Raw genomic sequence first — 15,525 nt, 5'->3', positions numbered from 1 at the left:
AAAACGAACGATAAATATACAACATAAAGAGGATGCCACTTTGCAGTAATATCACGATGTTGCCAGTGGCTTGAAAAGATGCAGTACCGGTGGCACAAAACGTTAAACCTTTGAAAATCTAGATTTCATATTAGGTGAAGATTTTTTTTAGTTGAAAACTATTAGATGATAATTTAGTCTAAATTATTTAATTGTTTTAAATAGACAATACAAGTGAAAATTCTGCCGTGTAAATTACAAATCTCATTTCAATGAACAGATCAAATTGTTAACGTGACAGACGGTAGGTTGAATTTAGAATGGGCTTTGTGCTCTAGAATTGAATTTGTAAAGGAGTCCATGTTATTTGAAACTATAGACCAACCCAAATCTAATCCAACAAATGAATAAAGGATGAGAAGAGGTGGGGCTTCCTCTGCCGCATGACATTGCATGTGAAAGTGGATATGGGCCGAAGTTCAGGGAAAAAGGGAGTTAGGAGTGTGGGACCCATAAATAATGGGGCCATGAGCATGAGAATTGAGACGAAATGGATGAAGAGTCAAGAGAGACAGACCATGGAAATTATGATTGATGAGGATGCCCCTTCATCAACGCTGAGAAGTAATAGGAGCAAACAAAACGTGGTTGCTCTAGATTGAATTGATCAGACACGTGGCATGATCTCGGTAGTCATAGGGACAAGCCTCGCCGGCCCACCACGACTGCCTGCCAGAGCCAGCAACGTGCCACCTCCCCTCCTCGTTATTGATGCTTTTACATTACTATACAATATTATCCATAATAAACTGGTCAATCACATACCTTTAAATTTTAATTTTAAAAAAAATCATGACTAGTAATAGTATACTAGTATATCCAATAATCTTTTTTCCCCAAAATATTGTTATTACTTACTCAATACCGGGGATAGGTTTTCTTTTCATACATTCAATATTTGATCAACCTTATTATGTATTCTGTGAACCACAAATTACAAAATGGCAACTTTGCATAATGACAAGTCAGCTCTATTTTTGGTTTATATGTATACAAAATTTAGTTCTCTTTTCATTTTTTGTGGTGATCACAATTCCATTAATATTCTTGGTGATAATAATTCCAAAAGAAGCACCGGATTAAATGTATTTTTACAATGTTTTTATAGATATTGATTTTAGAAATCTTATCATTGTAAATGAACTGGAATATTCTTAATTATGGAAAGTAAAGCTTAAATATGGAAGAATAAGTTATGACTTATCAAAATAATAATAGATTAACTCTCTAACACATTTATGCAAATATTTAAAGGAATGCATCTTTTTTGGCATTAAAGAAAATGCAACTTGACTCCTTTGACAGCACCATTCATATAAACTATTAAACACAGTACACAATAATATAATCATTGAGTAGCGACAATGGGCTCAGAGAATATGTTCTATAATTATCCCTTATTAATAAATCATTAATGTAATAATAGTGAAAATAAAGGAGATATAAATGATATAAAAAGAAAGTAAAGCAGAGGAAGGAGGAGGAATAAACAAGAAATGGTGGTGGGTGAGTGGTGTGGGGATCAACTTGATCCATTTCCATCATCATATCAAGTATCAACTTCCCTAATCAAACGCTCCACAATCACCCAACCAATTCTTCGCCACCAACTCGGAACATCCATTTCCAAATCCAAAATAAAAATGATAAACTAATTACTTCTATTTATAATAAATAAATTAATTAATATTGGAAATGAATTTTTTTCTCTTTGCTTTCTCCAAACAGATAATCCAGTGTCTGGTGTTTTTGAAAGACTGTTAATTATCATTATTAAATTCAATAAGGATAAGTTGTCACCTTTCTCTCCTTTATTCTTTATTTATTTTCTACGGCAATACTTATATAAATTTTTTAAACCAAAAAATAAAAATCGATAACACCTTTTCATTAAATTAAAAACTAGAGTATAAAAAAAATAAGGTGAAAACTTAAGTGCAGTCGAATTCACGTGAAGTTGATACCTAGAGTCGTTAAATAATTTGACTAAATTTTTATCTAACAATTTTTAAGTATCAACTTCACCTGTCATCTAATAACTTTTAGGTATCAACTTGACGTGTAGAGTTCAGTTTTTATCAAAAAATAATAATATTGGAACACTATTATCTTTTGTGCGTGATCAGCAATGGCGAAAAAATTCTGATACCCCATGTGCTATCCAGGGCAGATATTTATACCCCCTTAACCCTCACCATATCTCCTTGTTGTTCCTCCAATTTCATTTCACACACTAATCTTCTCTTTCAAACCCTCTTTTCTTCTTCTGAAACGATGCCGTTAGCTATGGGAAGCGATGCAGGGGTTACGATCGAACGGTCCAGCTTCGTGAACTGCGCCTCGATCTGCGATCGTGATTTTCCGGAGGAGGAAGAAGAATCGGACGCTAGCAGCTCCTCCTCTTCATCTTCAATCGGAAGGAACAGTGGCTCGTCCGAAGATTCTTCCGACCGGGAAGATTCTGGCGAAACAGAGGTGCAGAGCTCCTTCAAGGGGCCTTTGGATACCATGAATGATCTAGAACAAGATTTGCCTGTCAAGTAAGTGTCTTTTTCCCTTTTGCTTTCATGGGGTTTTTTCTCATGCTCCAAACTTTACTGTATGCTATCGAGCTTCGTGGATTTCAGGGTCCTAGGGTTCTGTTTTTCACGTTTTGCCATGTGTCTGTATCGTCGGTTTTAGCAACTTTCTAGATGGTTCCTGATTTCTTGCCGGATTTAGTCCTTAGTTTGAGTAAGTTTCCTGGCATTGACTTAATAATGAAACTGTTGGCATAATCATAATGGATCTCTCCATAACTAAAGACTAGTGGCTTGATATAGAAATACTAAAGCAATAAAATGATGAAATTGCTGAATAGATCATCAATTTTACAAGGGCTGCTGACCAAGGTCCTCAAATGGATGGATTGGATGCATCTTTGGATAATGGATAATTATTAGTCTATGTAGGATTCATTAAAAACAAATTATTGAAATTATTCAACCCATCCATGATCCACTTGTTAATCCATTCTTTGATCCTTTTTATTAGATAGGACAGATCGTGGTTGTACATACAGCTCATATCCATTAAAATACATATTTTGTTTATTAAAAGGCTAACCTTCTCTCTCATTAAATTGGCTATTGTTTTTAAAAAATGGATCAATTTAGAATTTGCTTTATCCACATACATATGCTTCATTCTTCTTAAATATTTGCATTTAAAATCCTTCTTTGTCCAAATTCATTGCATTCTTTATTTTGTTGGACACCCAATAAATATTTCGGGTGGTTGGTTAACCCTTCAAATCTATTACTATTATAATTGGATAAACTGGTGTGGATGGATAATGGGTTAATAGATTCTGAGTTGTCAAATAGTTTTATGCTGGCTTAAAGTATGTAAAGAGTTCAAGGGTTTTAACTATTTTTTGTCTTGTAAAGAAAAATGATCTAACCTTTGGTCCTTAACTCTGAAGTGCTTTGTCGATTTGTTCTTGGTTTTTCCTATTTGTTTCATATCTCCAATTAAATTTCAAGATTTTGTTTATGTAAATGCATGGAAGAGAGGATGAAAGTAAAATAGGACATTATAACTTAAGCTAATAATGGAAATTGAAACATAAAGATGATCAAAATACTTAAACTATATATCTTCTTTTGGTAAGTTCTATATGAAAAACTGAAAATTTTGATTCAGATGTGTTTCTTTCTTCCTTTTCTCTTTCTTTCAAACTCATGTCCCTTTTGATGTAAAATCAGGAAAGGCATATCCAAGTTCTATAGTGGCAAATCAAAGTCCTTCACAAGTTTAGCTGATGCCATCTCTGTAACTTCTGTGCAAGAGATAGTAAAGCCAGAGGATCCTTATGCCAAGAAACGCAAAAACCTCCTTGCCCGCAACCTATTAATCGAGAGGAGCCGCAGCTCAGATAATTTTGGTGGAATGTTAAAGCGAAAGTCTAACATCCGCCGAGGCCCATCTTGTCTTACTTTGAGCAGCAGTGAGGAAGGGAACAGTTCCGCTTCCACGTCGATATCACCTCCTTTCCCTCTTCCCCCTCTTCATCCACAGGCCAAGAAGTCATCTGCAAATGCACCACAACCATGTCCTCCAGTGCGGAACTCTCCGTGGCGGTCATACTCCTGGTCTGATCTTCAGTCTGCAGCAGAGACTCATGACCTGCCTAGCTTGGCAATATGTAGTGGAAACAAAGGGAACAAAGTACATTGAGGTTTTGACATTGTAAGTTTTAGTTGAATATTTCAAGACTCGAGTGAGTTTGTAATGGTAGAGTACTTTGTGAACTCTGTCTTTATATATTAAAGGTTACTGAGTACTGACCACCAGCACTGTTGTATAAAAAAATACCTCTATTACTCTTGGAAGTCTAATTATCAGGTTGTTCTAGTAGATTTACCTGTGTTCTAATACTTGATAATTTCATTTTCAGAGACCTGTATGAAGTACTATTTGAAGGGGAAACTATCAACTCATTAGATTACTGCTAATTTTCAAACTTACTAATATGTTGAATACAAAGTTCTCATTTATAGAACCCTTTAAGAGCACGGTTAGATAAACTCAATTGTTTCGGTGAGGCAAAATGGCATAACATAACAAAGGTTGATTTTGGCATTTTGGTTTGCAGTTGCAATCACCTCTAGTTTCTATACTTTTCCTTGCTGCGGAGCCACCAACTTTTCTTTGGTTTTTAAGTAAACTTTGACTAGATCTAACTTTAAGCGATCCTTTAAGATAGGAGCATTACTTATAAAAATAATGAACTTATTGAATATCAAATTGGATATGCTTTATGGGTAGCACTGAATACAAGCTTCAAGATAGGAGCATTATATAAATGAAAAATTAATTATTTAAGCCACATAACTAGGTTTGGCTAAGGTGGACTAGATGTGAGAACAATTTTGGTATTTTATATAAAAAAGTTTGGCAAAGTTAGAGAGGTTATTGTATAATTTTCCATCTCTAATAGACTCGTCTTTGACTTTTCTTTTTTTTATTCATTATATATAGAGAAGTGTTAGGAAATTATCAAAATTTATTATTTTTGGCTATTATATAATCATTAATTTATTTTTTTTAATTTAGTAATCTAATAACATACTTTATTCTATATTTTTAAATATTAATAATTAACTACTGATAAAAAATAATAAATTCTAATAATTTTTTAGCATTCTTCGTGTATATATATATATATATTGAAAATATAAGTTTGATTTATATGATAAAAGTCTAATTTGACGTACTAAATGTAAAATTTTTTAGGTTTGATTATTCGGTTCTTCTTTATAATTTTATAGAATTTTTTATTAGGTCTTTATAATTTTTTTTTAATTAAATCCTTATACCATATCAGATTTTATAACTAAGTCCATGCCGTCATAAAAATATTAGAATCAATTGAATATTCTTTTAAAGAAAATAGAATATTCAATCAAGTGTTAGACATAATAGTTTTGTTTAACAGGACATTCCATTAATTTTGTTTTTGTCATGATAGGAACTTAATTACAAAATCTGATATGGTATAAGAAGTTAATTAAAAAAAAAGTATAGAAACCTAATTGAAAATTCGATAAAAACCCAAAAAGGTTTTAAGCACATTCAATATTTGTCTCACAATTAAATTCGACATGAACATTTCATATATTGAATAGCTAATAACATTCGATTTCGGTATGTAAATAAATTTGATCCATCAATTATTGCTAATATAATAGTTTTTTCTTTGATTTTTGAATCGTTGATGATTGATTATTAGGATTTGAAATTATATACAAAAAAATTAAGGAAAAGAAGTGTTATAAGAGAATTTTGGTCATGTTTTTCTAATACATAAAATAAAATATGACTTAACTAGTAGCGTTATTAATGTATATATCACTCATTCGATTAATTATTAGTTTCAAACTATCAATGTTAACTCTAGGAATAATATTAAAAGTGTTTAAAATTTTTGGGGACACAAATAAAACGTTTAAACGTTAGTTGGAGACCAAAATAATATTTTTCTTTTAAATTGTATGAAAAAGAAAATTTGAAATGAATTAGAAAACAGGCAATTAAGACATTAAATTAGCATCTTTACGCGGTTTAACTTTTTGATGGAGAGAAGCAGAAATGATTCACAATTTCTGAGCTTTTAAAGTAAGAGATGCCAAAGTCATTTAGTTTTACAGATATGAGTGCGTAGTTCATGGAGCCATGCAATGCTGCATTGTGTGAGAGACAAAAGAACCTTCTATCTGCCTACGCCAATTTCAATTCAAACTCTCATCTTAAATAAACCAATGCTTTATTTAACCAATGCATTGACCTCGAAACCATCGCAAAACATTTTCATTTGCTGCTGTAACTCACTCTTACTTAATTACATGCTTAAAAATGCTGACGCCCATTTGAAAACATGCCTCCCATGCCACCATGCTTCGTTCTTTTGCTTCTTCAGTCAAAATAAAATCACTCTCTAGTCTCTAATTCTACCTTCATGTGCCTCACATTCTTCTCGGTATCCAAGAACGAAAAACCCGATTGAATATCTACCAACTTATTACTAATAATAATTAATTATTATATTTTAAACATATATATAAAAAGATACATTCAAAAAATATATTTATAAAGACATTTCTATTAAACACAATCATAAAAAAAAGACATTTTTATTAGTCACATTCACAAAGACACTTTTATTAAACACAATTATAAATAAAAATTGACAGAAGTTGGCAGAAATGCTGTTAGTTAGTAATGTAACGGGGTTGTTAATATTAAGTGACCAAAGATCATGTCCCTCCAGAATGCATGAGCGAGTGACGTACCTCGTGTTCAATCGTCGTGCCTAATCGGATCATCAAGTATTTATTATCATTGAATCCTCTCATCTCATCTTATCACACATCATGGACCCTCTTGGGAATCGCAATCATAACCATAAACCTTATTGTTCTTCGTTCACGGTATCGGAAGAGGAGTTCAAAGTGTTCCACAGAATAGACAGAGAGGTGTACACAACACTTACCATGGACCTCAAGCGGGACCCATCGGAATGCATGCAAGTGATGGGGATGTGGCTCTGGCTCGAGAGGATTGGGTTTCGCAACGTCGTGTACAAGATACTTTCATTTCCCACCCCCTTAATAAACGACCTTGCAGAAGAGACACTTACATGCCTCAACGCCATGCTACCTTCTTCTTTAGAAGGAGCCATAGACAGCATTCCTCTGCTTCAGAGCGTCTTGGACAAGGACATCTCGCTCCAGTTCTTGCACCAGCATCGCGCCGACGCAGTGCAGGGAGTGGCGAAAATGGTGGAAGAAGTGTGCATCAGAGCCTTCAGTGACATCAAGATGATGGTGATGCAGCAGCAGCACAGGGAAGAGAACAGGAACAACGGTGGTGGTGGTGGTGGTGGTGGTGGTGGTGGTGAAGTGGTTCCGGCAGAGGCGAGGACGATGTTTGTGACGTTCTCGAAAGGGTACAGAGTGGAGGAGAGGGAACTAAGGGACTTCTTGACAATGGCGTATGGAGATTGCATTGAAGCATTGTACATGCAGGAGGTGCAGCACCCAAACCATCAATCCCTCTTCGCTCGAATTGTATTTCGAAGGGCATCCACCATTGACGTCATACTCAGGGGTGCAACCAAGGTTAAGTTTAGCATCAATGGCAGAGATGTATGGGCCAGAAAGTTTGTGCCAAAAAACTCTACTTCTAGTTTGAATATCAGAATTTAAGTATCGGTTATTTTTTCTCTTTTATCAATATGGTTGATTTTGGTCAAGGTCAATTTGTATATATGTTTTGGAATTTGTAACAATAATAACATCGTATAAATGTTGATTATGGTTTTAGACTTTTGGTTGGGGTTCTTGGAATGAAAAAGATGGAATATCTTGTGCCAAAAGTTACCCTGATTTCAACATTTCAACACACACCCCGTTTCCCAAATGATCATATTCTTTTTTGGGCTTTGTTTTTTTGGTCTTGTTTTTTGGGCTTTCTTATTTTTTGGTCAGGGATCTTTTTGGGCTTTGTTAGTTGATTTGCAATATCATCGGTTATTGGGCTTGAGTCCAAAACTGGTCATTTATTGGGCTCAAGCGGTTTTACGGCCCAAAAAGAAAAGAAATTTTAATTTTATAGGCGAATAGGTGGCGAATAACTGAATAAGAAAAAGAAAAAGAAAAAAAAAAAAGAAGGATCTCCACACTCCAGTTTCCGGCATTAAAAAATGGAGTCAGCGGCGACGAACGGGGAAGAAGCGAGTTCATGGGATGAGTTGTACAACATCAATCTAATCCCTTCTGAGTTGTTTGTGAAGTTTCGCAAAGAAGTTCAGGGCATTCGAGTTGGTCTCAATATGGAGGTCATCTTCATCCTATTAATTTTTTTCATCCTCTTGCACGTGCCTCTTGCATGTAACGTGTTTGATATTATGTCACACTGAAATTCCCGCATCTGGGTATCTCTGTGTGTGCTACATCCAATCACTTGCTGCATTGTAGCAATTAAACTCATCCTCAGAGGATCATGTTCTCTTATTAGGGTATTTTATTTTGTTAATTGTCTCTGTGCTCTTATAATTGATTGCCAAAACTCATGAGAACATTATTATCTTGCAGTTCTATAATACTCCCATCAATGAATATCAAGCCAAGCTTGTATTGAAGCCTTTAACTCCTGAATGGAAGTGGAAGCTAATTTACGAGCCTATTCATCAAGATGTTCGCATTCTCTCCAAAAAGATCCCTGTCACCAAATTTCTGAATCTTCAGGTTTCATTATGTTTAAAAAAAGCAGTAACTCTGGCATTTTTTATGTGGTTCTATGTGTTGGTTTCCTCTGTGTACTCAGTTATTAATGCCATAATAAGCTTAAGTGCTTTCGTTTGTAGTGTTTTACTCTGACATAAAACAGTGCAGGTTGGTGTAGGACACAATTTTCAAATGCATGCTACGGGTTGGAAATGGAAGCTCACTACATGTTTAGGTGGAGATGGTGTATCCCGAATTCGAAATAAGACTTCAGTTGGCTTGTTTCCAGGCTTTGATTTACGATTCGGATGGAGGGCAGACTATGTTCTCCCTGAAATTACTGGGCAAGTTTCAAATTTATGATTTTTAGATACCTGCTACCTTTTATTTCTCTTATAAAATTGCTTGATGAATATGATCGATTGGTTTTTACTTTGAACCTTAACAGGGCTCTAGGTACCGATGAACCACTGTTCAACATGCAGTCTGGACGGCTTCAAGCATCACTTGATAGAGTTGAAGCCATCTTAACCCATACTGATTCTGTTTGATTGGCAAAGAAGATAGTCTAAGAAAATCAGGTATTATATATAACTCTCATTAACATAGTGGCTGTGAAGGACATCATACTGATGGCTCTTTTCTGTTATGAAGAAACATGTATTAAAGATCAGATATATGTTTTATGTGCACCGGTGTGTGCTGTTGAGGATGCATTGTTTGTATAATATTAAGAATCGGAACACTTATTCTTTAAATTTAAAAATGCATTGGGGGGTTTAGGTGACAACTAACAAGATAGCTTCACCATAGGGTCCTATAGTTGTTACTTGAAATTGACTACTTTTGTAATCGGGCTTTATTGGCAGGATTATGTCACTTCTTGTTCGAAATGCCTGCAAGGCCTCAAAGTGGAGTTAAGCTGATAATTACCGGGAGAGAGATTTGAAAAAGTTTGTGACACGGGAAATTCTAGAGCGGTTGACAAGGAGCGTAGTTAGTCATTATAGACAAACGCCCCTACTTGCTTTTTGTGCATACATTATTTCAATAGTATCAAGTTATTTTGCAAGTGTGTCTGCCAGTACATGGTAATTTGTACATTACATAATCCAACATAATCAAGTTACTTGGTCATTTGTTCTGTAATTATTCATATTTGAGATGCTGCAAATCGCCTATTTACTTTCCAAGTTATCCATAGTTCCATACTAAGCCAGAGCAGGGTAGCCATACTAATGTAATCAAGTGGCAGATTGTAGACACTTTTAATCACTATAGACTTTAATTCGAATGCTTGAGGAGGGAACATTGCAGTCTCCAAGATTCAGTAAAGTTGGACCCACCAACCAACCCATCTGCTTTTGTATCCTAGTCCTAGCCGTTACACCCAGCCTTAACGGTACCATTCACCACCTTATAAAAGACTCAAATAATTTAAACACCATCTTCAAAAAGATTCAAAGCATTATACAATACTCTCAAGAATCGCCGTAATGGCATCTTCCAAGCATAGAAACGCATGCTCCTTCACCACCATCCTCCTTATCTGTTTGAACTTGTCACTGTTTGTAATCTCCGCAGCCTCTTTTGCTCCCACAATCCTCCTCAAGATGCCCCCAACCTCCTTCGGCATGGCGTTCTTCATGGTCTCCGGCATCTCAATTCTCTCATCCCTTGTGGGGTTCTACTCCCAGCTCACATACTTATGCTTCCTCACCCACATTTCCCTTGTATTAGCCTCATTGGTAGGTCAAATTCTCACCATATTAGCCTTGTTTACAAGAGAGAAAGCAAGCCTGTCTCTGCTTAAGTCGCCTCGAGACCCGAAAGAAGCTAAGTTCTTGGTGAGGATGGAATGCGGGGCTTTGATGGCAATGTGCATGTTGCAGGTGGTTGTGTTGGTCCTGAGTTGTGCAGTGCATAGTTGTTGGGTCAAAGACTATGAGGAGCTGGAAGCAGAGAAGGAAGCCATGGCTAGGAAGAGAAGCAGAAAGATGGCAAAAGTGCAAGAGGAATCCATGGCTAATGGAACCAAAATTGCACAGTGCAAAACCAAGGAGTTGGATGAGAACATGAAAAGCAAAAATGAGCAGTGGGTGAAGACTGATTTTGAACCCTGAATGAAAGCATTTTGAACCTTGTTAGTAGTGCAGATATTTGCATGTTTTCAAATTCTTATTCAGTTCCATGTTGTTTTTATTCGGGTCACTGCGGTTGTGGCCATTGCATGTGTGAGCATCCATTTTTCTTGCTTTCAACTTAATGCAGCTAAGTAATTGATTTGTAATCATGCTTCGAAGGTCTATTAATTAATTATAATACAGGCCGAAAAAGAAGGGAAAACGAGTTAAGACGCATGTTACCGAAGATTAGGCTCAACTTTATATAATAATAAGTTGGATGGCCAAAATACACATGAAGTTTCTAAAACATTAGTTTAAAGTGTTTAAGGAGGCAGCTCAATCAATCAATCAATCACGTTTAAACACTTTTTTTATTTTATATGGACAATGATGGTTTTTTTTCGCACCTAGATCATGTTCTATGGCTAATCATAACTAGCTACAGTATTATAATAAGCTGTGAACAAACCATGGGCTTCTACCACTAGCTGTTTTGGAATCCGCAACTTCTTGTTTATGTATTGGAATTTCAGTGCGGGATGTTATTGTAATCTTGCTAGTTACTTCCAATTATAACGTTTTTATTTTCTCAAATGATTCTATATAGATAAACTACCTATTAAAGGATAGTCTACGATTTATAATGGAATTGACAAAAGTCCTTAAAAGACATACGGTCTCCGCGTTGATAATCTAATGTCAAAATAAGTGATAATGACATAGTGTTCATGAGCTTAACTTACTACTAATGGCACCATCTAACAGTGGATTACATTTTTTCAAGTCTGGTCGGCTCGGCTATCTTGTCATTAACACTTTGAATTTGGTCCAACTCCAATGCGCCACACACGAACTCCAATCACAAAGATCAATTTTGCTTTTACCTTGTTGACCCTATGCCACTCACTTTTCAGTTTTCATGTTTTTTTCGTGGGTGAATACTTATCCCTATTAATTTTGGTCTTTGTTCTTTAATATTATGAGACTAATTAATTTTTATATTAATAATCTCTTTCTAGATCATATGTAACATATTAATTATTAATATTTTTTAAATTTATACAATAAATTTAGTCAATATAATTAAAAAATAAAAAAATATTTTAAAAATATTAAACGACGGTAACAATTATCCAAAACACAATAAGATTTTCAACCAAAAAAAATCATCAATCCTAGTTAGCTCTTAACGAATAAATTAATAGTTTAACATATTACGTAAGTTTATTTCGTTAATATAAAAAAGTATTGACAAAAACATTAATCAGTCTCATAAAAATAAAAATTAAAAATCAAAATAGATATTTTTTTTGTTGAAAATCTCATTATTTTTTGAGATAATTATCAGGAGACATTTAAGAGCATTTCTCCATTTTTTTATTGGCGAGAAGAAGAAAAAGAAAAGTAATTCATTTGTTATGTGTATATATATGGAATGGCATATTTCACATTATTCAACTGTTTATTTATTTAACGTGAAAATTTTTTTTCTATTATTTTTATATAAAATTTATAGTTGAGAATCATTAGATAATAATTTATAAATTAATATTTAAAATTATTAATATAATTTAATAAATTTGATTAAATTATTATTTAATAATTTTTAATTATGAATTTCACATAAAGACAACGATATAACTTGTCTTATTTAGTATTTATTAATTATTACGATAATTAATTAATACTAAATAAAGTAAGTTCTAGTTGTTTTTTTGGTTTACCTAACATTACTCATAAATGTTTACTATTATTTAATTAAAATTTCTTAAGTTCAAATTTTAGTTAATGCCAAATTGCATGTAATTAATGTAGCCAATGGGGAAGAGAGGGAGCGCCAAACAATGTAATAAATAATAAAGACGGAACACAACAGAAGCACTTTGAAGCTGCAGTCACAATCTTAGAGAGAGAGAATACTTTGCCTTCCTTCATACCTCAATCCTCAAACTATCAAAAACTTTGCAAAACGATAACTCTCCCCACTTTTCTTGCTTCCCTCATTCTTTCTTTCATTCATTCATTCACCATATCGATTAAACCACTTCTTCCTTCTTTTCGCTCTTTCAAATTCCACACTTTTTTTCCCGCAACATAAACACAAATAATCTCTTCATTTCTATCGAACCAAGAACCAACCAACGATGCCTTGTTCCGTTTCGATTGCAATTCAGACACCGGAATTCCAGAGTTTGTTCATCCAAGTTTCTCCCACTCGTACTTGCAAATGCCGACGAATCTCTGCTTCTTGGACCACGTAAGTTCCAATTCTTTTCTTTCTTCACTCGTTCATTTTGGTTGTATCTTTCTTTCTTGAACTCTGTGTGTTTTGATTCAACGCGAAACAGGGCTATGGATTCCAATTTTTCTCCAACGATGAGCAACAAGAAGAAGAAGGAACTTTCGGTTCAGCTTCCGAGTTCAGCGCCGCCAATCCCAAAGTTCGAAACTTCGAGGTTCTGTGATCTTCACTTTGACCGATTACAGCCATCGGATCAAGAATTGGATCAGCATAGTAGGTTCGAATTTGGCCAATTCGTTGCACGACAAGCCCTCCTTGATGAAGAGTATTGGGTAAGCCATGAAATTTGAGGGATAATAAAACCCCAAAATTGAATAAAAAAATCATTGAGCTTGCTGTTTGTTTTTGTTTTTAGTACTATTCATGTATGTATGTATAATTTAGGGTTCATGTTGTGCTAGACAGCAGCATGGCTGAGGGCAGAAAGTCATTGGGAGAATCGACCATATGAACGGTATGACATTGACAATTAGACATAGTGCTTCATCAGATTATCAATTTTTTTCCATAGTTCATTAATTAATTAGAGTTGTTGACAAAAACTTGATTTGTTACTATTTGTTGCTTACTTCACGATGTTGTGATTGAATCAACAGATTTTGCTAATTTTTTTTTTAATTTTATTTTCAAAATTGAAGCAAACAATTAACCTCTAAAAAATCTGCTCAAGCATACTTTAATTATATATTTTTTAATACAAGGAGATCTTATCCAAACACAAGTGTATTGAGTTGATTTGGATGAAGAGTTTTATGCCACTAATTATCCTTATGTTTTCTCCAGATATACTGATCATTATAAAAGGAAATTTGCAGATCAGGTAGGAGTTGATACACATTACTTTTCTCACTGTGTATGCTAAATACAATTGAGTGTATTTTGTGAAAATCATAATCTTAACTGGAATTCTTATTGCTTAGGAATTTCATGCAATAAAACGGCGGTGTAGGGTGCAAATTGTGCCAAATGGGGAGAGTTGCACTTGCATTATCACGGTAAAACAATCTCATCTTAAATCCATATTTATACACTTTTGACAGTTAATTTGTCATTGTTTGTGTATGTTTTCTCTTATGGTGTGTTGGAGTCAAGTTTATCAGGTGAGGAAAGAGCAAAAGAATGTAAAACGCTCAATAATTAAAAGTGTTGTTGGGACCCTTGATTTGAATATCCGGTACATGCTGCAAGGAGAGACTTTTCCTGGGGTATGTCACATTCTTTCTCACTGAGATGCAAACTTATGGCTTGTTGCTAGTCTAGCCTGATGCCAAATTAACCATTTCTGCAGGAACGAGCGAAGGCTCCTCCATTCTGCGGCATCAACAAAACACCATCAAGCAGATATGGCTACATTTCAAACTTGTGTGTTGCCAAATCAGCACGACGCCAGGGGATTGCAAGCAACATGCTCCATTTTGCTGTTGAATCTGCAAAATCCATAGGTAAAGTCTGGAGCATTGAAGTGAAAGTAGCTTCTACAATTCATGTTAGCACATGAAATAAGCCTGAAATCCAAAGATTTACGAATGTATTTGGATGTTGATTTAGCAGGTGTAGCACGTATATTTGCACATGTGGATAGAAATAATGGAGCTGCACAATCATTGTACAAGAACATGGGCTTTGAGGTAATACAGCTGTTATTTCATATGTTTATTTCTCCAATTCTATAATGAATTTCTCTTCCTGAATAATTCCACTAGTCAACGATTTTCATGTCTTCCCCTTTTTGTTCCCCCTCAGATCGTTGAAATGGCAAACGCACTGTTGTTAGATGAGCAAACATACTTGCTCCGTTTACAGACGTAAAGCACACAAGGTTGATGGTTGATGCCGCTATGCTTTTGATTAGCCAACATCAACAACTGTGAATTCCAAAATCCAAATACGCTAAGTTCATGTAAATGCATGTAAAAGTCCATGCTATACCGAATTGACGGGTTTCTTTTTTCTTTCTTTTTTTTGGGAAAAAAGTGATTCTGTTCCTATATCATAGAGTGAAGTGAGTTGTTGTAGTTATATTTTGTACTTGGATTACAAAAGTCGGTTTATTTTCTACCTCTTCTCTGAATCATCTATCAAGTAGTCAGATCTTTGATTAGTCTTGGTACATTTTGAAGCACTTCCAAGAGTCGACTATGTTCGAACATCTAATGCTCAGTCAAATGGAATGAACATGAAATGGAAATTTTACTCTATTGTTTGCATATTTTAGGACAGTGTGAAATAAAGTGAGTAAGTGACCTATTATGTGAAACAACATTATGAGAGCAAAACGATGGAGAAAAAG

General features: G+C 34.6%; 5 protein-coding genes across 6 annotated transcripts; all 5 read left to right on the top strand.

Moving 5' to 3' along the window:
* Positions 1-2,120: 2,120 nt before the first annotated feature.
* LOC107643643 (uncharacterized) lies at positions 2,121-4,437 on the top strand. The gene is made up of 2 exons (XM_016347355.3): positions 2,121-2,579; positions 3,786-4,437. The coding sequence occupies exons 1-2, from the start codon at positions 2,314-2,316 to the stop codon at positions 4,255-4,257; spliced, it is 738 nt and encodes a 245-aa protein (XP_016202841.1). The 5' UTR covers positions 2,121-2,313; the 3' UTR covers positions 4,258-4,437.
* Positions 4,438-6,953: 2,516 nt separating this feature from the next.
* Positions 6,954-7,824, top strand: LOC107615823 (uncharacterized). The gene has a single exon (XM_016317850.3). It carries the CDS (start codon positions 6,954-6,956, stop codon positions 7,785-7,787), a length of 834 nt encoding a protein of 277 aa, XP_016173336.2. The 3' UTR covers positions 7,788-7,824.
* Positions 7,825-8,221: 397 nt separating this feature from the next.
* On the top strand, positions 8,222-9,953 carry ORG4 (OBP3-responsive protein 4 (ORG4)). Its single transcript, XM_016347376.3, has 5 exons — positions 8,222-8,419; positions 8,676-8,828; positions 8,976-9,151; positions 9,256-9,388; positions 9,677-9,953. Exons 1-4 carry the CDS (start codon positions 8,285-8,287, stop codon positions 9,356-9,358), a joined length of 567 nt encoding a protein of 188 aa, XP_016202862.1. The 5' UTR covers positions 8,222-8,284; the 3' UTR covers positions 9,359-9,388; positions 9,677-9,953.
* A 248-nt stretch (positions 9,954-10,201) lies between these two features.
* On the top strand, positions 10,202-11,298 carry LOC107643656 (Putative membrane lipoprotein). The gene has a single exon (XM_016347366.3). The coding sequence runs from the start codon at positions 10,304-10,306 to the stop codon at positions 10,928-10,930; it is 627 nt and encodes a 208-aa protein (XP_016202852.1). The 5' UTR covers positions 10,202-10,303; the 3' UTR covers positions 10,931-11,298.
* A 1,499-nt stretch (positions 11,299-12,797) lies between these two features.
* On the top strand, positions 12,798-15,336 carry LOC107643631 (Acyl-CoA N-acyltransferases (NAT) superfamily protein). Of its 2 annotated transcripts, none has more exons than XM_016347340.3 (9): positions 12,798-13,190; positions 13,282-13,507; positions 13,637-13,689; positions 14,019-14,055; positions 14,156-14,230; positions 14,336-14,440; positions 14,524-14,677; positions 14,787-14,863; positions 14,979-15,336. In XM_016347340.3, exons 1-9 carry the CDS (start codon positions 13,078-13,080, stop codon positions 15,042-15,044), a joined length of 906 nt encoding a protein of 301 aa, XP_016202826.1. In that variant the 5' UTR covers positions 12,798-13,077; the 3' UTR covers positions 15,045-15,336. The 2 variants fall into 2 exon arrangements, with proteins under 2 accessions (XP_016202826.1, XP_016202823.1); XM_016347337.3 differs by having other exon boundaries at positions 14,784-14,863.
* The last annotated feature ends 189 nt before the right edge of the window (positions 15,337-15,525 follow it).

The sequence above is a fragment of the Arachis ipaensis genome, chromosome B1 (assembly GCF_059453495.1).
Source record: "Arachis ipaensis isolate K30076 ecotype BB chromosome B1, ASM5945349v1, whole genome shotgun sequence".
Classification (NCBI taxonomy): Eukaryota; Viridiplantae; Streptophyta; class Magnoliopsida; order Fabales; family Fabaceae; genus Arachis; species Arachis ipaensis.
Note: the sequence above shows the minus strand (reverse complement) of the source record. Positions and strands in the feature narration are given on the sequence as shown.

Excerpts from the sequence above, each read along its gene's own strand:
- LOC107643643 (XM_016347355.3), top strand. The coding sequence starts at position 2,314 with ATGCCGTTAGCTATGGGAAGCGATGCAGGGGTTACGATCGAACGGTCC. Across the intron at positions 2,580-3,785 it reads GAACAAGATTTGCCTGTCAA|GAAAGGCATATCCAAGTTCT; the intron begins GTAAGTGTCTTT and ends ATGTAAAATCAG.
- LOC107615823 (XM_016317850.3), top strand. The coding sequence starts at position 6,954 with ATGGACCCTCTTGGGAATCGCAATCATAACCATAAACCTTATTGTTCT.
- ORG4 (XM_016347376.3), top strand. The coding sequence starts at position 8,285 with ATGGAGTCAGCGGCGACGAACGGGGAAGAAGCGAGTTCATGGGATGAG. Across the intron at positions 8,420-8,675 it reads GAGTTGGTCTCAATATGGAG|TTCTATAATACTCCCATCAA; the intron begins GTCATCTTCATC and ends ATTATCTTGCAG. Across the intron at positions 9,152-9,255 it reads GTTCTCCCTGAAATTACTGG|GGCTCTAGGTACCGATGAAC; the intron begins GCAAGTTTCAAA and ends GAACCTTAACAG.
- LOC107643656 (XM_016347366.3), top strand. The coding sequence starts at position 10,304 with ATGGCATCTTCCAAGCATAGAAACGCATGCTCCTTCACCACCATCCTC.
- LOC107643631 (XM_016347337.3), top strand. The coding sequence starts at position 13,078 with ATGCCTTGTTCCGTTTCGATTGCAATTCAGACACCGGAATTCCAGAGT. Across the intron at positions 14,056-14,155 it reads AAAGGAAATTTGCAGATCAG|GAATTTCATGCAATAAAACG; the intron begins GTAGGAGTTGAT and ends CTTATTGCTTAG. Across the intron at positions 14,678-14,783 it reads TGAATCTGCAAAATCCATAG|CAGGTGTAGCACGTATATTT; the intron begins GTAAAGTCTGGA and ends ATGTTGATTTAG.